This window comes from Molothrus ater, chromosome Z, assembly GCF_012460135.2.
Source record: "Molothrus ater isolate BHLD 08-10-18 breed brown headed cowbird chromosome Z, BPBGC_Mater_1.1, whole genome shotgun sequence".
NCBI classification, from domain to species: Eukaryota; Metazoa; Chordata; class Aves; order Passeriformes; family Icteridae; genus Molothrus; species Molothrus ater.
The window spans coordinates 46625787-46652706 of record NC_050511.2 but is presented as its reverse complement, the minus strand read 5'-3'; the positions used below and the strand labels follow the sequence as shown (position 1 = coordinate 46652706).

General features: G+C 51.6%; 2 protein-coding genes across 2 annotated transcripts; both read left to right on the top strand.

Annotated features, from left to right (window-relative positions):
- Positions 1 to 217: 217 nt before the first annotated feature.
- Positions 218 to 9641, top strand: LOC118699671 (serine/threonine-protein kinase PAK 3-like). The gene is made up of 13 exons (XM_036403768.1): positions 218 to 482; positions 1409 to 1446; positions 1832 to 1954; positions 2458 to 2580; positions 2807 to 2987; positions 3934 to 3997; positions 5252 to 5300; positions 6430 to 6542; positions 7067 to 7184; positions 7831 to 7930; positions 8360 to 8556; positions 9015 to 9152; positions 9552 to 9641. Exons 1-13 carry the CDS (start codon positions 218 to 220, stop codon positions 9639 to 9641), a joined length of 1599 nt encoding a protein of 532 aa, XP_036259661.1.
- Positions 9642 to 15632: 5991 nt separating this feature from the next.
- LOC118699670 (serine/threonine-protein kinase PAK 3-like) lies at positions 15633 to 26781 on the top strand. Its single transcript, XM_036403767.1, has 13 exons — positions 15633 to 15657; positions 17523 to 17636; positions 18563 to 18600; positions 18986 to 19108; positions 19961 to 20141; positions 21088 to 21151; positions 22406 to 22454; positions 23584 to 23696; positions 24221 to 24338; positions 24985 to 25084; positions 25514 to 25710; positions 26170 to 26307; positions 26692 to 26781. The coding sequence occupies exons 1-13, from the start codon at positions 15633 to 15635 to the stop codon at positions 26779 to 26781; spliced, it is 1350 nt and encodes a 449-aa protein (XP_036259660.1).
- Positions 26782 to 26920: the final 139 nt, after the last annotated feature.

Below are 26920 nucleotides of genomic sequence, written 5' to 3'. Positions count from 1 at the left end.
GTGCTCAGCTTCTCAGTTTGGGCTAGAGGGGCTTAGTGTGTTTTTACTCTTAGATGCCTTGAGCAACAGGTGATGGACTAGGAGGGCTTTTTGTGTGGCTTTGTAGCAGAGGAGAACGCTGCAGGCTTTTTTTGGCATTATCTGTAGAGAAGGTGTGGTTCTGTGCATGAACTCACAAAGCAGCCCAGGGCACTGCTATTGTGATGTCAGCGGCCGCATGGCAGCGTTGTCAGGCAGAGTTGCTGTGCCGAGGCCCGGAAGGGCTCAGTGTGCAGAGCAGCTCTGCGGCACGCTCACTGCAGGGGAACCTGCTGATCGACGAGGTCTCTGCCAGCAGGACTCTGAGTTTTTTGGTTTTCTCCCTACAGGCTTTGTCCCTTGCAGATTGAGCAGCACTGCTCCAGCCATGGAGGGAGTGTGTGCTGCAGCTTTCACGGCTTTTACCGTGGCTTATTCCGGGTACTTTTTCACCCACCTGGCACGTAAGTAGATGTTTTTGTTCAGTGCAGCATATGGAAACCCAAATGCCACACAGAGGCCTTCAGTTGGGTAACGCCCCTGCCCACAGCTCCAGCTAAGAAGGGCGTGTCTCTAGCCAGTGGGGCATGGGCAGCATTTGTGATGTAGCCTGCGGGGATTCCGCTCCTGCCGTGCCACAGCCTGTGGCAATGGAGTCTGGAGTCTCCTCAGATTGCTGGCTCAAGCAAGACAACTTCCAGGATGGGAAGACTGGGAGAGTTTGGCAGGCGTCCTTGTAAAAGCTGTGCACTGCTCTCCAGGACTGAGGCAAAGTCCCTCAGTTCAAGGCTTTTTGTCTGCATTCCCTCATCCCAGCATGTGCCTGTGGAACTTGACACTTCCTGTGCGCTAAAAGAACCATTTGTTCTGTGATGAAATCACAGAATGAGCTTGGTAAAGGCCTCTGAGATAGACATTTCTGAGGAGTCCTTGTATGCTCCCACACACAGGAGCTGTTCCTGTGCTGTGTCATGATAGAACTGCCACCATGGCTCAGAGGGACTTGGGTGAAGCCTCCTTGGGGAAAGGTTTTCAGTAAGCTCACGGCAATTGCTGCATGCAATGTCTTGAGAAGACTGAAATAGAGGAAAGAGAGGAGCTGTAGCCGCTGCCGGGTGAGGTGGGGCAGAAGCAATGAGTGTTAGAGAACCACTTGTAGACTTTCTCAGTCTCAAGTTTCTATGGGTTGAGTGGCCAAAGAGGAGAAAAGGTAGACACCAGGCAGTATTTTGTGCTGCTGTTGTCTTGCTTGCTGTGTGCCACAAGGGATGCTGCTGGAGTGGTGTAGTGAAAGCAGAATGCTCTGTCTTTGGGTTGACTTTTGGGTGGGCATGGCCAGCACAGGCAGTTTTCTTAGAGCATCTGGTTCTTTTTCCCTTGTGTGTTGCAGGTCACATCAGCCGTGCCTGGAGAGAATCTGGTCTTTGGGTGAGTGGCAAAGGAGCCTCTGGCCTTGGTAGCATTTGGCCATTGCGGAGCAAGGTGTGAGCTGGGCCTGTTGCGGTCCGGTGCCAGCCTGGCTGGATGAATGAAAGTACAGCCCAGGCCCTTTGCAGCAACAGCAGCAGCAGGAGGACCCAGGGCTGTTTTCTCCAGTTCCTTTCCAGAACTTTTAAGCAGCTGAAAGTGGTGGCTGCCCTGATGGAATTTCTCCTGTACAAGAGAGCGCAGTGCCATCTAGCTGGCCCATTTTACTGGAGTCTGAGCACCTTAGAATCCCATTTCTCTGCAGATGCTTTCTCCTGAGTGCATCTGGGTCTAGAGCTGAATATAAAGGAGGTTACGTGTCCCTGACGCTGCTGTCTGTCTGCAGAGCCCTAAGGGAACCTCGGAGCCTCCAGTGGCTATGTGTCTTCCTGAAGAAGAGGCCCAAGGGGAGGAAGATGCCCAGCAAAGTGTACCTGCTGCCACTGCAGGGCCTGAGCATGCAGCATCAGTAAGTGGCAGCTCTGGGCAGTCCTGTGGCTGGAGCAAAGCATAGCTGCAAGTTTCTGATCAGACAGCACCTCCCGTGCCTGGCATGGACCATGCTGAGGGCTGGAATCTTTCCTGCCCTTCCCGCAGGCAGTGAGGCCTGGAACTTGGAAGTTCAGGGATCACCTTCCTACTGTTCTGAACGGGGCTGTGAATTTGTCTTAGCAAGAGACAGGAGGTAGCATTAGGATGTCTTGGCATGCTGCTGGGGTACAAGTGAGGCCTTTGGTGGCCAGTGGCTGTGCAGGCTCTGTGTCCCCAGTGAAGAGAGCAGTGCAAAGGTGCAGTTCAGAAGCTTGCAGGATAGGAGGAGACACTGTCCCCAGGAGGGACCTGGCCCTGCGCAGTGAGCAGCTGTCAGTAGCTAAAGGAACAGCTGAGATGCAGCGGGGCCTGTAGCTGAATATAGGTGAGGTGGTGAATGCCAGGTTCTTTCCTGTCCCTCATGCTGCTGTGTGTCCCCAGAGCAGAAGGGCAGCGTCAGCACCTGCTCTGGCTGACTCTGCACCCGAGGAAGAGGCTGAAGAGGAGGAAGGTGCTCATGAACCTGCCCCTGCTGTCAGCCCAGGCCCAGAGCAAACATCATCAGTAAGTGCCTGCTTTGGTTAGCAGTGAGTGTGGTGCCATTTTGTCCGTGGTGTAAAAGCAGCCTTTGGATTTTGGGCCTTGAGCTGGAGAAGCGGGCTGCAAAAGCTGAGAGGTGAAGAGCCCTGGCTGTGGCCAGCAGCATCTTCCCAGGGGCTTGCATTTGAAATGGAATGGCAGGGGCCCCTCTGCCAGGCACATTTGTGACCTCACTCCTTTCTTTTCCCAGAGCTCCACCTCCTCTGTCCTGGCACCTGCAGGAGCTGCAGCAGAAGGCTCTGAAGGAGCCTCCAGTCCCCAGGCTGGCAAGTGCAGCGTGAGCAGCTCGTGCATCTGGAGCACGAGTAGCTCCTCTGGCAGCTGGGAGCAGCTGGGAGAGAGGACAGAGGACAAGTGCCTGGCCATGCTGAGTACGTCCTTTGTGATCCTTGTCTGCTGGAGCAGTGCCCTGTGTGTGCGTGTGTCGGCATGAGCTGTCCCAGCTCCTGTTCCTCCTCAGCTGAGTGCCAGCTCCTGAGGCCTCCACACAGGACCTGTTGTTGTGCTTTGAGGTGGTGAGGGGTCACTGGGGTGTTGCTCCTGCCTCTGAGAGCAGCTCAGCCTGGCTTGGCTTTGCCTGAGCTTCCCTGGAGGCAAAAGGCAAACCAGAGGTTGTTTCTGGCTGAGCAGGAGGCCGTGACCCAGCCAATGAGTAGGCCTCAAGGAGCTCCTGTGGGGCACGGCCAAGGTCATCTTCAGAACTCGGCCTGTCCTAAAGGCTGAGGCACCTCATTCCTAAGGCCCAGCACATTAGTTTGGAACATGAGCTGCTGCTCCTGAAAGGCAGAAGGCCATTGTTTAGGCAGAATTGTCCTGCTTAAAGCTGCAGACTGTGCTTCTACTGGAAGCACTTTGCAATATTCTTGCTGTTCTGCAAAGGGCAGCAGTTGAGAACAATTGATTCCAGGAGCCAAGATGCCTTTGATGTTTGCAAGGATTAAAGCTTTGGTTGAAGGTCACAGAGTGTTGCTTGCCAAGAACAGCAAGGTTTTGTTATTCCTGCTGCCCTTAACATTTCTAGACAACAACCAGTTCTCTTGGTTACAGGTTTCTGATCCCTGTATCCTCTGACTGTTTCTGCACGTGCTTAGATTTTAGTTTAGACTTCTAGTTTGGTGTAGGCCATCTGTGCTGCAGGGCTGCTCGTCTTGCTGCTGTTGTTTCTGAGGTGGTGGCGGTGGTGGTGCGGTGGTGGTGTTGTTTGCCGACTGCCTGAGTTGAAAGGGCCCAGAGTCGCAGAGAGTGGGGCTGCCTTTCTGATCTGCTGCAGGGTGGGATCTCTTTTGAAGTGAGCATCTTTCCTTGGGATTTTTACAGAGATGCTGGTGAGCGAGGGAGATCCTGAGGCTGAGTACACAGAGCTGGAAACCATTGGCAAAGGGTGAGCGCAGCCACAGTTCCTTCTTCAAAGGCAGGGCCTGTGCATTTTGCTGGTGTCACATCTCCCCAGAGCGACGTCAGGCAAGCTCCAAAGCTGTTCAGACACTGCGTTAGGATGATGCCTGATGATCTCTCAGTACTGGTCAGCATTTACAGCTGTGGTCCGAAGGCATGGCGGCAAAGACACCTGGATGCTGGCAATGTCTTTTCTGCGGCAGAAGAAAAGAGCAGCACCTGGCAGATCTCCTGTCCCTCAAGTCTGTTGCACCTGATTGCCGCTCTTCCTAGGAGAAAGCATTTTTGCATGTTTCAAAAGAATACAGAATGCGTGGGAATGAAAGGAGGAGAAACTTTGTTGCCTCAGAGGTCAAGTCAGCAGCTGACAGCTGTCAGGGAACAGCTCTGGGTAACATTTCTTTCCAGTATTTTGCTGAAACCAAGATTCAGTGGTCTGGATGGCCACCACCTAGTCTAGCAGGCAAAAGCAGAAAGGAAAGAAGCAGCTCTCTTTTGTAGCTGAGGTGGCAAAAGACAAAGCTTCAGGGCAATGGCCAGTGCCAATGCACTCCAGAGGAAAAGGCATCATCTGGCTGATGGCAGAACCCTGGTGATCCTGTGGGGTTTAGGCCTTTCCTGCAGAGAATCCACCAAGCTGTTCCCTTTGAAAGCCGGCTCTGCTGACTGGAAATGGGACTGATTTGCAACATTTTCCCTGTGAGAAGGCAAATGTACAAGAAGTCTCCAGAAAAGCAGAGTCCTCCAGGTGTCTGGTGCACCGAAGAGAAGCAGCTGACAACAGCTCTGGACTCAGAACGCCGCTGTCCAAGGATCCTGTGTTTTGAGGACTTCTCCATTTGTGTGTGCAGCAATGGAAGCCTTTCCCTACTCTGGCTGTGGCTGCAGCTGTGGCCGGGCACTAACTTCCTTGCAAGCTGGAGAAGGGATCTGTGTCTGGAGGCTTTCCTCCAATGGCTGTTCCGTGGCCTCAGGCTTCTCAGAAGGCCTCAGTAGTGGGGCTTGAGTTTGGCAGACAGGCTCCAAGGAGAGGTGGGAGAAGGCCCAACTGGCAAGTTCCTGGAAAAATCCCACACACGTATACAGATACAGAAAGAGAAAAGGGGGGAAAGACCCAGACAAGAATCTGTCCTATTCCATTTACTGTTTGCCCCAGGACTTATTTGCCATTGGACTGCAGTGTCTTGCACTGGCAGGGACTAAAGGACTTCTTCTTTCTCCGCTGCTGTTTTGTTTCTAGGGGTTTCGGCACGGTGTGCATGGCAGTGGAGACTGCCACAGGAGAAGAGGTAAGCGCCAAGCAGCACTGCAGCATCTGCAGCTCTCGAGTGCCCTCCCCTCTGCTGTGAGCTGTGGCTGAGCTTTGGGTGGCCAGGAGAGCTTTGCTGCAAAGGAAGATGAAGTGCAGAGCAGTGTCCGCCTGCCAAATACAGTGGGGACAGATTTTGTCCTTCTCAGCTGCCCCTGGGAATGCAAGGAGGCCAGAGGAGGACACGCTGGCTGCGTCTTAGTGCCCAGGTGGTGTCTCAGAGCATGGCACTGCTCTTTGGGGCTGCAGGGTTCCTGAATTCTCTTTTCTGGCTGTTAGCAAATACATGGGAATCGTGCTGGTAGTTCTGTAGGCACCTGCAGTGCTGCCCTTGGAACTGTGCTTAGACAGAGTGGTCTGCAAGGAGACTCTCAAGGGCCTAAGCCCTGCTCGTAGCCCGGTGTATATCCCTAGATGATCATGCCATGGGTTATTTCTTTTTCTAGTCGGGCAGTAAATGCAAATGTCAGTGGTGTGAAGAAAAGTATTTGAGTGGAGCAAAATGAAAATTCCTGAAGTGAGGAAGTGCTTGGATTGTGGTTTTTGGAGGTGTCCTTAATGATGTTTTCATCATCGTGGACTTTTTTCATCGTGAAGTATGTAGGGTTGTATTTCTTAGGAGGAATAGCCCTCAGGATGTTGTTAGGACAGCATTTTATCTGCCACATCTCTAACTGTTTGCTTTGTTGTTGTGCAATGGAGAATGCCAGTGACTGCTGGAGTAATGATCAAATCCCCTAGAAGTGCCAATGGTTTCCCAGCAGTTTTGCTCCATTTTTACTGGCACAAAATGGCTTCCTGCTTGCAAGAGGTGTGTGAATGAGCATGGGGATGATAAAGTAAGGCCATGGGAGAAGACTGGCCCTGGGCACAGTGAGTGTTGTTAGACGGCTGAGGTGGAGAGCTTAGAGCGTGTTTCTGCCAGGTTTCCAGGGCAAAGGGTATGTGGCTCTGTGTCCTGGGAGGTGCCCGAGCAGGCGGTCTGATGTCCTGTCACAAGGCAGCTTGGCCCAGCCCAGCACTATCATCCCATAATCACTGTCTCCATGTTGCCCTTGTGGTCCTGTGCCACAGACTTCTTTGGTTCATGGTTTTCCATGTCGTTTTAGGTGGCCATAAAGAAAATTAGTCTCCTGCAAGAGAGCGGCAGCGAACTGTGCCTGAATGAAATCCAGGTCATGCGTGGCAATAAGCACGCCAACCTTGTCAACTATGTAGACAGGTGAGTGGTTCTGCTGTTCTGCTCTGAAAGGTCATTCACATCCTGCAAGCCAGAGGTTCAACCACTCCTTTGGTGGATGGCAGAGGATGGAGCTGTTCATTCCTGTTTCTGGGCTGATCTACAGTGTCTTGGGAGGAGATTGCATTGGGGCTGCATTACTCTTTCCTGGCATCCCGAGTTTGAAGGGCGCTTTCAAAGGCCAGATTGGCCCTATCTTACTGAGCCAACAGCCTCAAAGTTCCTGTGCTCTCACCCCATGGTTTTGTTGGGTTTGGGGTTGGATTTTTTCCCCATGGGTCTGAAGTGCTGCCAAAGCACTGCAGATTGTATTTCCCTTGGCCTGTTCGTTGGTGTGGATATACCAAGCAGTGTTTTAGACTGCCCAGAGTTCAAGGCCTGTAGAGCGTAGTGAATGACTGCTCAATTCCTCCTGTCTTCCTCTGAGAGAGACACAGAGAAACAAGAATCCATGTGGTGGTTTGAGTGCACGCCTTCATCTCCAGGCTGCTGTTTCCTCCTTTCAGCTACCTGCTGGACGAGGAACTCTGGCTCGTGATGGAATACATGGACGGAGGTTCCTTACACGATGTCATCAGGGAGACTCGCCTGGCAGAAGGAGAGATAGCAGCTGTCTCTCGGGAGGTAAGGGATGGTGCCTCTGCTTCCCACGCCTTGGTCGGGATGGTCCTTCCAAATGGGTGACAAGGAGAGGAGAGATTTCATCTTCTGAGCCTCCTTGCTGCCTTTCTCTTATGACTGGCAGTAGCAAGAGCATCTGAAGTGCCTGCCAGTGTCCCTGCCCTTCTTCTCGTGTGTTTGTGTTTGCCTCTCTAAACTCTTGCCTGGAGCCTGTGTGTGCTGCATTGCTTCCCCGGACGGGCAAAGTTGCTGGTGGCACAATGTAAAATAAGTGGCACAGACAAAGATACACACTGGGCTGTCATGGAGCTCAGCCTCGAAGAGAGCCTTGCACCAAAGGGGTGTTTGCAAAAGCATCCACTCTTGTCTGGCTGGAGAGAGCACAGCCACTGCAGCAGTGCTCCTTCGGTCTGTGGTTGCAGGGCAGTGGCCGGAGGAACAATTGTCCTTTCTCTTTCAGAAGCAAACACACCCTCACTTAGAAAGGCACTGCTGTCCTCGTGTTGGAGCAGCAAGCTCTTGCCCTTGCCAGCAGCCTGTCGTGCCATGGCTCAGCATGGCCCAGGAATGTTGCAGTGTTGCAGATGTGCCACTTCCCCGCTTGTGGGATGAAATCCACTTAGGCTGGTGTTTCTTTTTCCTCTCTCAGTGCCTGCAAGGCCTGGATTTCCTTCACTCCAAGCAAGTGATCCACCGGGACGTCAAAAGCCACAACATTCTCCTGGGTCTGGACGGATCCGTCAAGTTGGGTGGGTGTTGTTGGCCAGGCTCAGCCGTGGCAGGCTGCGGTGTGGGGCTGCCTTTGGGTGACTGCCGGTTCCCTGCAGTGGTGCCTGTGGCAGTCCAGGCTGCCCTGCTGCAAGCACAGAGCACAGCCCCAAGGTGCAGGGAGGTGTTGCTGGGAACAAGGGCTCAGGAGTGCCTTTGGCTTGTGGGTGTGTCCCTTCCCAAGCAAGGCACTTACAGTCTAATAGCTTCAGGGCACTAAAAGCCAGTGCCTGAAACCTGAGGCTTTTGATAAGTGGCCAATTTGGTATTTCCTGGGCTGCAGGCCAGAGGAATGGCAGCATGGCCCCTTGATGGCAGGCGGGTTCCACGCTGCCCTCTTGGACATTGGTACAGTGGGGATTTCTTTGGTTTGCTTTCCTCGTTCACACTGGCCTGTTTTTTCTCCTCAGCTGATTTTGGCCTTGCTGCTCAGCTGACCGCTGAGCAGAGCAAACGGAGATCAGCTGTTGGGACTACTTACTGGATGGCTCCAGAAATCTTCACCAGGAAGCTCTACGGCCCCAAAGTGGACATCTGGTCCTTCGGCATTGTGGGGATCGAGATGGTGGAAGGGGCGCCTCCTTACCGGATGAAAACCTCCCGCACGGTGCGCTGCAACTGCTCTCAGATACTGCTGTCACCCAAACACAATCTGCTCCCATTCTTCTGCCTGGCAAGCTTGCTAACACATGGAAATGAGAGGTTCCAGGCTGCATAGTCTCTCGTGCTCCTTGTCCAGATCGTCCCCTTGCCATTTCAGTGCACGAACCGCACAAAAAATGGTGATGCCTTTTGCTTGACGGAAGCTTTGACAAAAGGGCAAAGCTGGGCTTTTAGTCCCCATCAGCCAGTGAAATCAGGGGTGAAGGCAAGAGCCTTTGCCTATTGGACTGGCTATGGCTGCCTGTGGCTTTGTGTTCTTTCAGTAGGGGTAGGAAAGGTATCTGCCAGGCTCTGGCAGGGAGTAAAGTGCCACGGGAGAGTGGAGCCTGTCCCGTGGGGTGTGTGTGAGCAGTTTGGGGTGCGAAGGAGACAGGTAGAGCGTGGCATTTCCTTCTTCTCTAGGTTCAAGAGCTGATCAGCAGTGGGGGCAGGCCAAAGCTGCAGAATCCCAGGCAACAGTCAGCGTGGTTGCGAGACTTTCTGCACTGCTGCCTGGAGAGGGACGAGGACAGGCGCTGGTCTGCCCAGGAACTGCTGCAGGTAAAAGGCAAAGCGGCTGCAGGCTGCGCCAGCTGCCCGCTGCCAGGGGCTCCTCATCTGCTCAAGTCCAAGGCGTCTGATGGGGCCCGCTCCTAAGAATCTCCTAAGAATTTGGGGGCTTGCAAAGGAAAACAAAGGGGAATCCTGGCCTAGGATGCCTTGCAAGGAGCCTTTCAAGGTCACCTAGACCAAATCTTCTTAAGCTGAAGACATCTGGATTCACGGATTTGTGGGATTGGGAGCCATTTTGCCTCATGTAGCAAGGTCCTGGATGTGGAGACCGTGGTGCCCAGAATGCCCTCCTTTTCTTCTCTCTGTATCTTTCTGGTAGCCAGAGAAAGCCTGTTTCAGCCTGTGAGGAAAGTACAAGTTCATGTTTTTCTTTTTCTCTTTGGGCAGCATCCGTTTGTAACATCAGCCAAGCCGACCTCCGACCTGACGCCTCTGATCATGGCCACGCAGCAGTTTATGGCCAACAGGAGATACTAGCCCTGGAAGAGGCCATTGTTCTTGTTTGCACTTTGTAGTTTGTAGATTATAGCTCGTAGTGTGAAGTTTCTAGTTTCTAGGTCATAGTTCGTAGTCTCTTTATTTTAATAGGCAAAATAAATACTCTAAGAAATAAAACCTTCACTGTGCTGGAAGCTTCCCTTTGTTCTCACCCTGTGAATAAGCTCTAAATTTGCTTCTGAATGGTCAGGTGTTTCTTCGATGTGGGAAGACACATGGATGGGATTTGTGGCACGGTTTGGAAGCGTGCAAAGGTCTTCTTCCTTCAGTGCCTCCAGGCCACAAGCTCTTGTGGAGACACAGGCATTGCAGCTGTGACTAGAGGAGCAGAGTAGGGCAGAATGGAGCAGAGCAGTGGTGTCACTGCTGGGGATGCTGCTGTGGCTGTGGGCAGAGGGGGAGGGAGCCGGGCTTCTCCAGGGGCTCAGGCGCAGGTGAGTGTCCAGCGGGAAGGCAAGTTCTGCCACGGGAACCAAGGCCAACATGAGGGAGTGAAAACTTGTGCAGTTGGGACCTGCCTGAGCCACTGTGGAGGCCTGTGGGCCTGCTAGGGCACTTCCTGGAGCTGTGGCCTGGAAGAATGTCCCCTAGACTTTAACCTCTCCCCTGGTCTCCTGTTTATCGTGTCAATAAACATTTGATACTGTGATTATTGAAAATCATTTACTTTGCTTTGTTTGCTGGTAACTGACGGTATATTTGACTACCATTTAAATTTAAATTTTAGTTGCACAATATTTGATAGACTTCCTTTCCCAGTTTTCCTGTTCCACCCCTGCTTCCTTGAACCCATTGTCCCTGGGAAGGACAGGCCGGGAGATGGAACCTGCTCAAGAGCAAGCACAGGCGAGCCACCAGCCATCTGCCATCTCCCCTCCTCTTCTGACCCCTTGCCAGGATGGCCCTGGCAGGCATCCTGGATTCTACCCTAACCCACTTTCTGACTGCCCTCAACCCTGCCCGCACTTTTCTCTTGTATTAGCAGTCCCCCATTTTTACTGCAATACATATTTCAGAGATAAGAGCTACAATAAATGTTGAGAAAAAAACAGCTGGAGGATCGACTCTGTTGCCCCCACAGGAGTTCTGTGCCCTGCACCACCGGAAGGTTCCCCCATTCTAGTCCCCCATGAAACCTTTTCTTTTGACTTGTGTGTTTGCTGAAGGCCACTTGGGAAAGGTTCCACCATAAGTCTTTTGGCTTTGATTTTGTGTTCTCTTTTGTTTTGTGGGTAAGTGAGGGGGAATGAAGTGGCGGGGAGCCGTCTGGGAGTCAGGCCCCGAGAAGTGAGGGGACATGAAAATTGTATTTACTTATTACTTGGATATGCTCTGCAATATGAACCCACCAGTTTATTTTAATTCTCATACTTAATTAAAATCTATTAAGTATTGTGCTGGTTTTAGTTATGAGAAGAAATGATTTTTACTATAATGGTTATACCATTCATTTTAAATAAAAGAAAAAGCGGTGATCCATGAGAGTTTGTCCTGGAGGGCACAGGCCAAAAATGAGCACACAGCCACACATCAGACAACAATGACCAACACCAAGGCTCAGGAGAAGAGAAGCCACAACGGATGACAGCCAGAAAACTTATGGTGATCTGATCATGAAGTGGAGAGGACTCTGGGGCCAACTGGGAGTGGCCATGCAGATCAACAGCCTGTCTGAACCTGTCTCAGGGCAGAGGGAAAACAGGTGATGGCTTTGAGATGGGCACCCAAAGCTGCCAACACTATCCCCCAATGCACCATCCAGCACCAAGAGAAGACTTGCTTAATTTTTTCAGTATTTTATCCAATTACACTTTTTTTTTTCTTTTAGCTAGTTTCAACTTCTGTACATAGTCCTCTCATTCCTTTGAGATTCCTACCTCTTCCTTTCTTTGCACCTTCCCCTCCCTGATTGTCAGCTGAGCTATTTACAGATGGCTTTTCTCACCTACCTGGTACCTGATGTGTGTGCCAGCACCAAAATAATTCTCCTTATTTTGCCCCTAACTGCCTTCTCATTGGGGCACTGTCACAGCTGGCAAAGCTTCAGTCTTTCACCTGTGTTTTTTGGCCAGTAAGTGGGTAAGGGCTGGCAAAGCAACTTCCTAAGGCCTACAGAGCAATGCACTGCAAGCCAGACCTGTTCTCTTTCAGGCAAGGCTTCTCTGAAAGGACTTCACAATTCCCATCACAGAACTGAGGCACTGTTGACAGAGCACTAGACTGTGAAAGGCTTTGAAAGGGGATAGGAAGCTCAGCTTGCAAATGAGACACAAGAAGCTTTCTCCCCACCAGACTTTTGGCATGCCAATAGCAGTGCTCCACGCTGGCCATGCGTCCCCAGGACATTCCCCATTTGCACACCCCTCCTGCTGGCAATGGACTCACTTTGGCTGTCATGTGGGGCAGAGAAAGGAAGAGGCAGCCAGAGAGGGATCCTCTCACTGTGTTTCAGAAAATGACAGCAGAGCAGCCTTTCTCAGGAAAGTCATCTGAAATGACTTAAGAGTCGCAATAGTCTGGATTGCCTCAGGGGTGGGGCTCAAAGACATCACAAAACTCAAGAGGCTCCAACCTCCTCAGCGTATCATTGCAGTCAAGCTACTGGCTTCAGACCAAATACCTTTCCTGACTTTACCTTACCCTTCAGTGCTTCTCAAACCCAAAATCTTTCTTCTTGTCTTCAGTCAGCCTAACCACTTCTGCCTTCTATGTCCACAGCTGGAGAGAGCTTTCCAGCTGCCACCTCTGCTCCTCTGTCAGCCCCTTTTGTCCCTGCTTCCAGGGGCCACCAACAGTTCCACATGCCTTTCTTCTGCACAATCATGCTCTACACATCCCTCACCAAACCTACACATACTTGCCCTGGTGGAGTAATTTTCTGCTTTGCTCTGAGGCGATAGGAAGAGGTCTCAAAGTTTTCCTAAGAAAAGTTTAGGGAGGAATCTTCCCCACCCCCTGTGGCAACCAGAGAGAAAATACAAAAATTTCTCAATAGTGCTTGCACCAAATGTATATAAAACACATGAACATGAATGTCTTAAAACTTAGCAAGATAAAAACATGGGAACACTCAATGCAGTGAAGAACAGCAGTTCTTCAGTCCTGTACCACTTCATCTTTCCATGAAACACCTCTCAAAGAAGAAAAGTCAGTCCCACTTGGACCTACTTCATACACAGGAACTATCCACTTTTGTGTTCTCTGCCTGAGAAAGTTTTGGTGATGCTTTAATCAAACCTGCAATAAAAGTCTGTATAAAGAAATGTAGAAGACATCAAGAAAGTGACAATCACTAATAAAACTTATTTGGCAAGAGTTATCTTCTTTCAAATATCAAGTACCTTACCAATACTTAGTCCGTTCCCAAGGTATCCTGTATCCTGTTTCCCTCAGGTTTCAGCTAAAAAACCTATCTGCTTCATAACACTGATCACATATACTTTTCCCAACTATCTTCCAAAACTATTGATATATTTACAATTTTGTTAGCACGAATCACAGCCATTTATCACATCAGTGAGACCAAAACAACAAACTTGCACCATGATGAAAGCATTTTCTCCTAAGGGTTACAGATTCTCTAGCAGCAGCATTTCTGCCTCCAGGCTCTGGTGGCAGACAAGGCTCAATGCCCACGGCTGCCAGAAGGAGGCACAGGAGGAGCAGTTTGCAAAGCTTCCTTGAGAATACAGGGAAAATGAGTCTCTACTTATTCCCCAATTTCTTTCCAGAGAGCCTCTTGGGATATTTGAATTCACCACCTTCTCCCAACTCACGTTTTGGAGGTGGTGCCGAGATTTTGTTTTCTCAGCCTACATCCATAAATTTTGAAATAAATTACAATAACACTGAAGGAGGTGAATGGGACATCCCCTGTTTCTCATGCATTGCTTGGGGGTTCTCCCCTCTCCAAGGGGTCCAAACTTTGCAAACCACAGCTTGTTCCCCAGGCAGAAGACCAGGGCTTTTCACCATGTGCTTCCTTCTCCAAAAGATTTATTTCATTCCTCCCCAAGAGAAAAATTCTCAGAACACTCTCTATTTCTTTGGGATCATTGTTAATTTTCCCGTGTAATTCAACCACTTCTGTTGCAGACTGACGTATCACTCACTCCCCGACTCTGCCTCCTGAGGAGCGAATTCCTTCTTTATCCGCGGGGAGGGCTTGGGATGAGAAGGAGGGGAGAAGATTGGCTGTGCACAGCGGAACCTGTCCTGCAGGGAGCAGAGGAAGGTGACATCCCCTCGGCGCCGTCCCGCCTCTGTGTTTGGGAGGGGCGGGCGCAGTTTGGGCTGAGGGGCGAGGTTGGGCTTTGAGGCATTAAAGCCCTGCCAGGGGCTGCGGGGCTGACCTTGCAGTCAGGGAGGCCCGGCTGTTCCTGGAGTCTGGAAAGCGCTGGTTCCAGGCCTTGCCCAGCAGTGTTAAATTGCAGCTCTAAGGCTCTTTGGCTTTGCAGCAGCGTCTTTCAGTGGTTTCTCATGTTTTGGGGGCTGCCTTCACCCCAGCATTCAGTTCCTGCTCTGGCCTGAGGCCGCCTATTGTTTCAGGCTTCTGAGGCAATTTGCAATTGGTTCAGCTCCTTTTCTAGCTGTTGGGCAACATTCAGCTCTCTGAGTCAAACCTCCATGCCTATGGCTACCAGGCATGGTCCTTCCCTGGGAATGTTTAATTTTCTTCTGCCAAAGGTCACCTTTTCTGCACAAGTAACTGTGGATGGTGCCAGTTTCCGTCAGTCCCCCTCTCTCTTTTGTGCTGGGCAAGTTTTTATTGAAGCTTTTAGCAAGTCGGTCACTGGAGAGCAGTTCAGATCAGTTTCTGCGTGGGATTCCATTATTTTGTGCCAGGAAATAGCAGCTTTGACTGAAAATTGATTTCTCCTTTATTATGTCATGAGCAGTTCCTGCTGTATAAAAGGCCCGTGTCACCTCAAGAGTACCCTGCTTGCTGTGCCAATTAAGATGTAAGGCCCCAACAACGTTGCTCTATGAGAGACTTTAAAAGGACTTAAACTTGTTCATGTACTCTGAGTTAGAAAAGCGGGAGAAATACTGACGAGACATTCTCCAGGAGCTGGAACAACAAAAAACTCTTCCCTGGCAACTTTTGAGAATCAGTGAACTTTGAAGGCAAAAAACCCCTTTGAGCAGGATTCAATCAACATAAAACTTTCCATGAAGCATTAACTTAGCCCATTCAGCTTAACAAAGTCTAAGCCTGATAGATTTTAAATTTCTCAAAAATCTGAGAGGATGGAATTGGGAAAAGAAAGAGCAGGAGAGAATGACAGAAAAGAACCAACATAGCTACCACTCCTGGTTCCAGTGGTGTTCAGCTGATAGAAATTCCAAGAGGAGGTAGGGTCAAGAGATGTGGTGGCCACACATCCCGAGGTAAATAGCCTTTGGCTTTCCTGGGGCCTTCCCCCACATGGGGCTCCCACTCACCTGGCCATTTAGGAGCTGGGTTAGGGGCTCCAGACACAGCTGTGGAGCCTTGCCTCTGGTGTGCCAGGGATCAGCGGCCACAGCTGGGCTGGCATGCAGGCCTGGGGGTGTGGGGCGTGCAGAGTAGGGCATCGCCTCAGCAGAGCAAGGCTTGGTCTGCCCCTTTCCCCACCTACAAGCGCCTGAAAGGGCTTGAGCCAGCAATGTCCTCCAGTGTCTCACAACAAGGTTTCCAGGTTCCTGTGCTTCTTGGCTGTCAAGACTCCAGAGATTTGTGGCTGGATATTAAGAAACTTGCACATTTGCTTCCTTCCCAAAGAGGCATCCTGAGCGTTGTTTTTTCTTTCTAAAGCCTTCCCTCCTTTCTATGTCCTCATCATGAGATAGTCCTGGTAAAGCCTCTCCTCTCTCCCCTTCTCCACCACAATGGAGGGGGACAATGGAAAAACCAATCTATGAGAAGCTGAGAATGTTAGAGTTATAATGTAGTGAGGGAAAAAAAAAAAAAAGCAGTTGATGACGACAATGGGAAGAAAATTGTGCGAAAGAGGTAATGGCTTAAGCAAGAAAGGTGCAGTGTCACACGGGGCCGCTGGAGCAAAGACAGGATGGCCAGGGCTTACAGCATGGTTCTGATGGTAGATGGGGGCTGCTGGTGCTGCCTGGAGCAGCTCTGGACCTGCAGTGGCAGTTTGCTGCTCCCTCTCCGCGGCAGTGCTGGTGGCAGTGGCGATGGTGATGGGTGTCTGTCTCTCCCTGCGGAGCTCTGTTTGGCACTGCCGCTGCCATCAGTCCGCCACGCCGGGCGTGTCTGTGGGAATGGGATCTGCCGCTTCGCTGCCTCTTCCTACCAGCCTGCTGGGCTGCACTTGGCTTGGCTGCACTCCTTTGGGCTTGGCTGAACTCACTTGGTATCAGTGTCAGCACTCTGGCTTGCCTTGTTCTGCTGGAGAAGAAAAACAGTCCCACATGCCCCCCTGGCCCTGATGGTTTCAGCTGTGTGTCAGAGCTGTCACTTCAGTGCCACCCATCTCAGCCCTGTGTCCTAAAAATTACTGTGGAAAGACAAAAGTGGGGGGAAAATATGGTGGTGGTGCTTTGGTGCCAAGGCCTCTCTGCTAGAGTGAGTCAGAGAGAAGGATCCTCCTTGCATTTGCTGTCATGGCGTTTCCCTGCTGAAATCCCAGCCACGGCTTTGATGTAAAATGTTTTGAATAACAATGCTGAAAGACGCATGGCCTTGTCTCTGTACCTAGGAGAAAACTCTAAATGTCATTGAAGTCGTGCTTCTCCCTGTTTGCTCTTGGAATCTCTGCTGGTCAGAGTGACCCTGAGATGCGTTAGAAAGTCTCTTTCCCCAGCCCGGCAGTTGAAGAAGGAGTCGGAACTCTTCTGTTCTTGGTCTCAAGGTTGTTTATTGTTTCTTATCTATAATATTCTTTCTCTGACCCGCCAAGGTCTGTCTAGCAGGTTGGGTTGAGGCACACTGCCCACCTCAGAGGCAGTGTTGTCTTTTTATACTAAAAACTATGTGTACACTATTTACAATAACTTCCCAATACCTATCACCTATGTGAGACAGTGAGCTTCTGCTCTAAACCAATCTAAAAGCGCCATCATCACCCAGAAGATGGAGGCTAGGAGGAAGGAGGAAAAAGGACAAGGCACATCCAAATTCCTCCACCTTGAGACCCCCCGAGCCGTTACTTTAAAAACCTCAAAAATCTCTTTTTCACCTGGTGACAAACGACCTATTATTCTACTTAAACTCTTTTGACTTGTAATTCTTCTTATCAAGATTGGTGATTGTTTTTTCCAAGGGCTAAATCAAAGGCACAGGCATCTTGGGCTCTGTGCCAAAGTCTCTGAGCCCCCGGGCAGCGGCTTGAGCCCTCCAGGGCAGGCAGAGGAATTTCCTGGGTTCTGATAGTTTGCTGCTTTCTAGAACTAAGGGAGGTCCCGCTGGAAGAAGCCTTCTGGTTTTTGCTCGGAAGCAATAGTGGCCAAAGAGCACTAATGTGGTTCTTCACATCCTGCTCCCTTCTCAGTGCTCAGCTTCTCAGTTTGGGCTAGAGGGGCTTAGTGTGTTTTTACTCTTAGATGCCTTGAGCAACAGGTGATGGACTAGGAGGGCTTTTTGTGTGGCTTTGTAGCAGAGGAGAACGCTGCAGGCTTTTTTTGGCATTATCTGTAGAGAAGGTGTGGTTCTGTGCATGAACTCACAAAGCAGCCCAGGGCACTGCTATTGTGATGTCAGCGGCCGCATGGCAGCGTTGTCAGGCAGAGTTGCTGTGCCGAGGCCCGGAAGGGCTCAGTGTGCAGAGCAGCTCTGCGGCACGCTCACTGCAGGGGAACCTGCTGATCGACGAGGTCTCTGCCAGCAGGACTCTGAGTTTTTTGGTTTTCTCCCTACAGGCTTTGTCCCTTGCAGATTGAGCAGCACTGCTCCAGCCATGGAGGGAGTGTGTGCTGCAGCTTTCACGGCTTTTACCGTGGCTTATTCCGGGTACTTTTTCACCCACCTGGCACGTAAGTAGATGTTTTTGTTCAGTGCAGCATATGGAAACCCAAATGCCACACAGAGGCCTTCAGTTGGGTAACGCCCCTGCCCACAGCTCCAGCTAAGAAGGGCGTGTCTCTAGCCAGTGGGGCATGGGCAGCATTTGTGATGTAGCCTGCGGGGATTCCGCTCCTGCCGTGCCACAGCCTGTGGCAATGGAGTCTGGAGTCTCCTCAGATTGCTGGCTCAAGCAAGACAACTTCCAGGATGGGAAGACTGGGAGAGTTTGGCAGGCGTCCTTGTAAAAGCTGTGCACTGCTCTCCAGGACTGAGGCAAAGTCCCTCAGTTCAAGGCTTTTTGTCTGCATTCCCTCATCCCAGCATGTGCCTGTGGAACTTGACACTTCCTGTGCGCTAAAAGAACCATTTGTTCTGTGATGAAATCACAGAATGAGCTTGGTAAAGGCCTCTGAGATAGACATTTCTGAGGAGTCCTTGTATGCTCCCACACACAGGAGCTGTTCCTGTGCTGTGTCATGATAGAACTGCCACCATGGCTCAGAGGGACTTGGGTGAAGCCTCCTTGGGAAAAGGTTTTCAGTAAGCTCACGGCAATTGCTGCATGCAATGTCTTGAGAAGACTGAAATAGAGGAAAGAGAGGAGCTGTAGCCGCTGCCGGGTGAGGTGGGGCAGAAGCAATGAGTGTTAGAGAACCACTTGTAGACTTTCTCAGTCTCAAGTTTCTATGGGTTGAGTGGCCAAAGAGGAGAAAAGGTAGACACCAGGCAGTATTTTGTGCTGCTGTTGTCTTGCTTGCTGTGTGCCACAAGGGATGCTGCTGGAGTGGTGTAGTGAAAGCAGAATGCTCTGTCTTTGGGTTGACTTTTGGGTGGGCATGGCCAGCACAGGCAGTTTTCTTAGAGCATCTGGTTCTTTTTCCCTTGTGTGTTGCAGGTCACATCAGCCGTGCCTGGAGAGAATCTGGTCTTTGGGTGAGTGGCAAAGGAGCCTCTGGCCTTGGTAGCATTTGGCCATTGCGGAGCAAGGTGTGAGCTGGGCCTGTTGCGGTCCGGTGCCAGCCTGGCTGGATGAATGAAAGTACAGCCCAGGCCCTTTGCAGCAACAGCAGCAGCAGGAGGACCCAGGGCTGTTTTCTCCAGTTCCTTTCCAGAACTTTTAAGCAGCTGAAAGTGGTGGCTGCCCTGATGGAATTTCTCCTGTACAAGAGAGCGCAGTGCCATCTAGCTGGCCCATTTTACTGGAGTCTGAGCACCTTAGAATCCCATTTCTCTGCAGATGCTTTCTCCTGAGTGCATCTGGGTCTAGAGCTGAATATAAAGGAGGTTACGTGTCCCTGACGCTGCTGTCTGTCTGCAGAGCCCTAAGGGAACCTCGGAGCCTCCAGTGGCTGTGTGTCTTCCTGAAGAAGAGGCCCAAGGGGAGGAAGATGCCCAGCAAAGTGTACCTGCTGCCACTGCAGGGCCTGAGCATGCAGCATCAGTAAGTGGCAGCTCTGGGCAGTCCTGTGGCTGGAGCAAAGCATAGCTGCAAGTTTCTGATCAGACAGCACCTCCCGTGCCTGGCATGGACCATGCTGAGGGCTGGAATCTTTCCTGCCCTTCCCGCAGGCAGTGAGGCCTGGAACTTGGAAGTTCAGGGATCACCTTCCTACTGTTCTGAACGGGGCTGTGAATTTGTCTTAGCAAGAGACGGGAGGTAGCATTAGGATGTCTTGGCATGCTGCTGGGGTACAAGTGAGGCCTTTGGTGGCCAGTGGCTGTGCAGGCTCTGTGTCCCCAGTGAAGAGAGCAGTGCAAAGGTGCAGTTCAGAAGCTTGCAGGATAGGAGGAGACACTGTCCCCAGGAGGGACCTGGCCCTGCGCAGTGAGCAGCTGTCAGTAGCTAAAGAAACAGCTGAGATGCAGCGGGGCCTGTAGCTGAATATAGGTGAGGTGGTGAATGCCAGGTTCTTTCCTGTCCCTCATGCTGCTGTGTGTCCCCAGAGCAGAAGGGCAGCGTCAACACCTGCTCTGGCTGCCTCTGCACCCGAGGAAGAGGCTGAAGAGGAGGAAGGTGCTCATGAACCTGCCCCTGCTGTCAGCCCAGGCCCAGAGCAAACATCATCAGTAAGTGCCTGCTTTGGTTAGCAGTGAGTGTGGTGCCATTTTGTCCGTGGTGTAAAAGCAGCCTTTGGATTTTGGGCCTTGAGCTGGAGAAGCGGGCTGCAAAAGCTGAGAGGTGAAGAGCCCTGGCTGTGGCCAGCAGCATCTTCCCAGGGGCTTGCATTTGAAATGGAATGGCAGGGGCCCCTCTGCCAGGCACATTTGTGACCTCACTCCTTTCTTTTCCCAGAGCTCCACCTCCTCTGTCCTGGCACCTGCAGGAGCTGCAGCAGAAGGCTCTGAAGGAGCCTCCAGTCCCCAGGCTGGCAAGTGCAGCGTGAGCAGCTCGTGCATCTGGAGCACGAGTAGCTCCTCTGGCAGCTGGGAGCAGCTGGGAGAGAGGACAGAGGACAAGTGCCTGGCCATGCTGAGTACGTCCTTTGTGATCCTTGTCTGCTGGAGCAGTGCCCTGTGTGTGCGTGTGTCGGCATGAGCTGTCCCAGCTCCTGTTCCTCCTCAGCTGAGTGCCAGCTCCTGAGGCCTCCACACAGGACCTGTTGTTGTGCTTTGAGGTGGTGAGGGGTCACTGGGGTGTTGCTCCTGCCTCTGAGAGCAGCTCAGCCTGGCTTGGCTTTGCCTGAGCTTCCCTGGAGGCAAAAGGCAAACCAGAGGTTGTTTCTGGCTGAGCAGGAGGCCGTGACCCAGCCAATGAGTAGGCCTCAAGGAGCTCCTGTGGGGCACGGCCAAGGTCATCTTCAGAACTCGGCCTGTCCTAAAGGCTGAGGCACCTCATTCCTAAGGCCCAGCACATTAGTTTGGAACATGAGCTGCTGCTCCTGAAAGGCAGAAGGCCATTGTTTAGGCAGAATTGTCCTGCTTAAAGCTGCAGACTGTGCTTCTACTGGAAGCACTTTGCAATATTCTTGCTGTTCTGCAAAGGGCAGCAGTTGAGAACAATTGATTCCAGGAGCCAAGATGCCTTTGATGTTTGCAAGGATTAAAGCTTTGGTTGAAGGTCACAGAGTGTTGCTTGCCAAGAACAGCAAGGTTTTGTTATTCCTGCTGCCCTTAACATTTCTAGACAACAACCAGTTCTCTTGGTTACAGGTTTCTGATCCCTGTATCCTCTGACTGTTTCTGCACGTGCTTAGATTTTAGTTTAGACTTCTAGTTTGGTGTAGGCCATCTGTGCTGCAGGGCTGCTCGTCTTGCTGCTGTTGTTTCTGAGGTGGTGGCGGTGGTGGTGCGGTGGTGGTGTTGTTTGCCGACTGCCTGAGTTGAAAGGGCCCAGAGTCGCAGAGAGTGGGGCTGCCTTTCTGATCTGCTGCAGGGTGGGATCTCTTTTGAAGTGAGCATCTTTCCTTGGGATTTTTACAGAGATGCTGGTGAGCGAGGGAGATCCTGAGGCTGAGTACACAGAGCTGGAAACCATTGGCAAAGGGTGAGCGCAGCCACAGTTCCTTCTTCAAAGGCAGGGCCTGTGCATTTTGCTGGTGTCACATCTCCCCAGAGCGACGTCAGGCAAGCTCCAAAGCTGTTCAGACACTGCGTTAGGATGATGCCTGATGATCTCTCAGTACTGGTCAGCATTTACAGCTGTGGTCCGAAGGCATGGCGGCAAAGACACCTGGATGCTGGCAATGTCTTTTCTGCGGCAGAAGAAAAGAGCAGCACCTGGCAGATCTCCTGTCCCTCAAGTCTGTTGCACCTGATTGCCGCTCTTCCTAGGAGAAAGCATTTTTGCATGTTTCAAAAGAATACAGAATGCGTGGGAATGAAAGGAGGAGAAACTTTGTTGCCTCAGAGGTCAAGTCAGCAGCTGACAGCTGTCAGGGAACAGCTCTGGGTAACATTTCTTTCCAGTATTTTGCTGAAACCAAGATTCAGTGGTCTGGATGGCCACCACCTAGTCTAGCAGGCAAAAGCAGAAAGGAAAGAAGCAGCTCTCTTTTGTAGCTGAGGTGGCAAAAGACAAAGCTTCAGGGCAATGGCCAGTGCCAATGCACTCCAGAGGAAAAGGCATCATCTGGCTGATGGCAGAACCCTGGTGATCCTGTGGGGTTTAGGCCTTTCCTGCAGAGAATCCACCAAGCTGTTCCCTTTGAAAGCCGGCTCTGCTGACTGGAAATGGGACTGATTTGCAACATTTTCCCTGTGAGAAGGCAAATGTACAAGAAGTCTCCAGAAAAGCAGAGTCCTCCAGGTGTCTGGTGCACCGAAGAGAAGCAGCTGACAACAGCTCTGGACTCAGAACGCCGCTGTCCAAGGATCCTGTGTTTTGAGGACTTCTCCATTTGTGTGTGCAGCAATGGAAGCCTTTCCCTACTCTGGCTGTGGCTGCAGCTGTGGCCGGGCACTAACTTCCTTGCAAGCTGGAGAAGGGATCTGTGTCTGGAGGCTTTCCTCCAATGGCTGTTCCGTGGCCTCAGGCTTCTCAGAAGGCCTCAGTAGTGGGGCTTGAGTTTGGCAGACAGGCTCCAAGGAGAGGTGGGAGAAGGCCCAACTGGCAAGTTCCTGGAAAAATCCCACACACGTATACAGATACAGAAAGAGAAAAGGGGGGAAAGACCCAGACAAGAATCTGTCCTATTCCATTTACTGTTTGCCCCAGGACTTATTTGCCATTGGACTGCAGTGTCTTGCACTGGCAGGGACTAAAGGACTTCTTCTTTCTCCGCTGCTGTTTTGTTTCTAGGGGTTTCGGCACGGTGTGCATGGCAGTGGAGACTGCCACAGGAGAAGAGGTAAGCGCCAAGCAGCGCTGCAGCATCTGCAGCTCTCGAGTGCCCTCCCCTCTGCTGTGAGCTGTGGCTGAGCTTTGGGTGGCCAGGAGAGCTTTGCTGCAAAGGCAGATGAAGTGCAGAGCAGTGTCCGCCTGCCAAATACAGTGGGGACAGATTTTGTCCTTCTCAGCTGCCCCTGGGAATGCAAGGAGGCCAGAGGAGGACACGCTGGCTGCGTCTTAGTGCCCAGGTGGTGTCTCAGAGCATGGCACTGCTCTTTGGGGCTGCAGGGTTCCTGAATTCTCTTTTCTGGCTGTTAGCAAATACATGGGAATCGTGCTGGTAGTTCTGTAGGCACCTGCAGTGCTGCCCTTGGAACTGTGCTTAGACAGAGTGGTCTGCAAGGAGACTCTCAAGGGCCTAAGCCCTGCTCGTAGCCCGGTGTATATCCCTAGAACATCATGGCATGGGTTATTTCTTTTTACAGTTAGGCAGTAATTCCAAATGTCAGTGGTGTGAAGAAAAGTATTTGAGTGGAGCAAAATGAAAATTCCTGAAGTGAGGAAGTGCTTGGATTGTGGTTTTTGGAGGTGTCCTTAATGATGTTTTCATCATCGTGGACTTTTTTCATCGTGAAGTATGTAGGGTTGTATTTCTTAGGAGGAATAGCCCTCAGGATGTTGTTAGGACAGCATTTTATCTGCCACATCTCTAACTGTTTGCTTTGTTGTTGTGCAATGGAGAATGCCAGTGACTGCTGGATTAATGATCAAATCCCCTAGAAGTGCCAATGGTTTCCCAGCAGTTTTGCTCCATTTTTACTGGCACAAAATGGCTTCCTGCTTGCAAGAGGTGTGTGAATGAGCATGGGGATGATAAAGTAAGGCCATGGGAGAAGACTGGCCCTGGGCACAGTGAGTGTTGTTAGACGTCTGAGGTGGAGAGCTTAGAGCGTGTTTCTGCCAGGTTTCCAGGGCAAAGGGTATGTGGCTCTGTGTCCTGGGAGGTGCCCGAGCAGGCGGTCTGATGTCCTGTCACAAGGCAGCTTGGCCCAGCCCAGCACTATCATCCCATAATCACTGTCTCCATGTTGCCCTTGTGGTCCTGTGCCACAGACTTCTTTGGTTCATGGTTTTCCATGTCGTTTTAGGTGGCCATAAAGAAAATTAGTCTCCTGCAAGAGAGCGGCAGCGAACTGTGCCTGAATGAAATCCAGGTCATGCGTGGCAATAAGCACGCCAACCTTGTCAACTATGTAGACAGGTGAGTGGTTCTGCTGTTCTGCTCTGAAAGGTCATTCACATCCTGCAAGCCAGAGGTTCAACCACTCCTTTGGTGGATGGCAGAGGATGGAGCTGTTCATTCCTGTTTCTGGGCTGATCTACAGTGTCTTGGGAGGAGATTGCATTGGGGCTGCATTACTCTTTCCTGGCATCCCGAGTTTGAAGGGCGCTTTCAAAGGCCAGATTGGCCCTATCTTACTGAGCCAACAGCCTCAAAGTTCCTGTGCTCTCACCCCATGGTTTTGTTGGGTTTGGGGTTGGATTTTTTCCCCATGGGTCTGAAGTGTTGCCAAAGCACTGCAGATTGTATTTCCCTTGGCCTGTTCGTTGGTGTGGATATACCAAGCAGTGTTTTAGACTGCCCAGAGTTCAAGGCCTGTAGAGCGTAGTGAATGACTGCTCAATTCCTCCTGTCTTCCTCTGAGAGAGACACAGAGAAACAAGAATCCATGTGGTGGTTTGAGTGCACGCCTTCATCTCCAGGCTGCTGTTTCCTCCTTTCAGCTACCTGCTGGACGAGGAACTCTGGCTCGTGATGGAATACATGGACGGAGGTTCCTTACACGATGTCATCAGGGAGACTCGCCTGGCAGAAGGAGAGATAGCAGCTGTCTCTCGGGAGGTAAGGGATGGTGCCTCTGCTTCCCACGCCTTGGTCGGGATGGTCCTTCCAAATGGGTGACAAGGAGAGGAGAGATTTCATCTTCTGAGCCTCCTTGCTGCCTTTCTCTTATGACTGGCAGTAGCAAGAGCATCTGAAGTGCCTGCCAGTGTCCCTGCCCTTCTTCTCGTGTGTTTGTGTTTGCCTCTCTAAACTCTTGCCTGGAGCCTGTGTGTGCTGCATTGCTTCCCCGGACGGGCAAAGTTGCTGGTGGCACAATGTAAAATAAGTGGCACAGACAAAGATACACACTGGGCTGTCATGGAGCTCAGCCTCGAAGAGAGCCTTGCACCAAAGGGGTGTTTGCAAAAGCATCCACTCTTGTCTGGCTGGAGAGAGCACAGCCACTGCAGCAGTGCTGCTGCAGTCTGTGGTTGCAGGGCAGTGGCCGGAGGAACAATTGTCCTTTCTCTTTCAGAAGCAAACACACCCTCACTTAGAAAGGCACTGCTGTCCTCGTGTTGGAGCAGCAAGCTCTTGCCCTTGCCAGCAGCCTGTCGTGCCATGGCTCAGCATGGCCCAGGAATGTTGCAGTGTTGCAGATGTGCCACTTCCCCGCTTGTGGGATGAAATCCACTTAGGCTGGTGTTTCTTTTTCCTCTCTCAGTGCCTGCAAGGCCTGGATTTCCTTCACTCCAAGCAAGTGATCCACCGGGACGTCAAAAGCCACAACATTCTCCTGGGTCTGGACGGATCCGTCAAGTTGGGTGGGTGTTGTTGGCCAGGCTCAGCCGTGGCAGGCTGCGGTGTGGGGCTGCCTTTGGGTGACTGCCGGTTCCCTGCAGTGGTGCCTGTGGCAGTCCAGGCTGCCCTGCTGCAAGCACAGAGCACAGCCCCAAGGTGCAGGGAGGTGTTGCTGGGAACAAGGGCTCAGGAGTGCCTTTGGCTTGTGGGTGTGTCCCTTCCCAAGCAAGGCACTTACAGTCTAATAGCTTCAGGGCACTAAAAGCCAGTGCCTGAAACCTGGGGCTTTTGATAAGTGGCCAATTTGGTATTTCCTGGGCTGCAGGCCAGAGGAATGGCAGCATGGCCCCTTGATGGCAGGCGGGTTCCACGCTGCCCTCTTGGACATTGGTACAGTGGGGATTTCTTTGGTTTGCTTTCCTCGTTCACACTGGCCTGTTTTTTCTCCTCAGCTGATTTTGGCCTTGCTGCTCAGCTGACCGCTGAGCAGAGCAAACGGAGATCAGCTGTTGGGACCACTTACTGGATGGCTCCAGAAATCTTCACCAGGAAGCTCTACGGCCCCAAAGTGGACATCTGGTCCTTCGGCATTGTGGGGATCGAGATGGTGGAAGGGGCGCCTCCTTACCGGATGAAAACCTCCCGCACGGTGCGCTGCAACTGCTCTCAGATACTGCTGTCACCCAAACACAATCTGCTCCCATTCTTCTGCCTGGCAAGCTTGCTAACACATGGAAATGAGAGGTTCCAGGCTGCATAGTCTCTCGTGCTCCTTGTCCAGATCGTCCCCTTGCCATTTCAGTGCACGAACCGCACAAAAAAATGGTGATGCCTTTTGCTTGATGGAAGCTTTGACAAAAGGGCAAAGCTGGGCTTTTAGTCCCCATCAGCCAGTGAAATCAGGGGTGAAGGCAAGAGCCTTTGCCTATTGGACTGGCTATGGCTGCCTGTGGCTTTGTGTTCTTTCAGTAGGGGTAGGAAAGGTATCTGCCAGGCTCTGGCAGGGAGTAAAGTGCCACGGGAGAGTGGAGCCTGTCCCGTGGGGTGTGTGTGAGCAGTTTGGGGTGCGAAGGAGACAGGTAGAGCGTGGCATTTCCTTCTTCTCTAGGTTCAAGAGCTGATCAGCAGTGGGGGCAGGCCAAAGCTGCAGAATCCCAGGCAACAGTCAGCGTGGTTGCGAGACTTTCTGCACTGCTGCCTGGAGAGGGACGAGGACAGGCGCTGGTCTGCCCAGGAACTGCTGCAGGTAAAAGGCAAAGCGGCTACAGGCTGCGCCAGCTGCCCGCTGCCAGGGGCTCCTCATCTGCTCAAGTCCAAGGCGTCTGATGGGACCCGCTCCTAAGAATCTCCAGTCTGGGGGCTTGCAAAGGAAAACAAAGGAGAATCCTGGCCTAGGATGCCTTGCAAGGAGCCTTTCAAGGTCACCTAGACCAAATCTCCTTAAGCTGAAGACATCTGGATTCACGGATTTGTGGGATTGGGAGCCATTTTGCCTCATGTAGCAAGGTCCTGGGTGTGGAGACAGTGGTGCCCAGAATGCCCTCCTTTTCTTCTTTCTGTGTCTTTCTGGAAGCCAGAGAAAGCCTGTTTCAGCCTGTGAGTTCATGTTTTTCTTTTTCTCTTTGGGCAGCATCCGTTTGTAACATCAGCCAAGCCGACCTCCGACCTGACGCCTCTGATCATGGCCACGCAGCAGTTTATGGCCAACAGGAGATACTAGCCCTGGAAGAGGCCATTGTTGTTTTAGGAGTTTGTAGTTTGTAGATTATAGCTCGTAGTTTGTAGTTTCTAGATTATAGCTCATAGTCTGTAGTTTGTTGAGACTGGTAGTCAAAATAAATACTCTAAGAAATGAAACC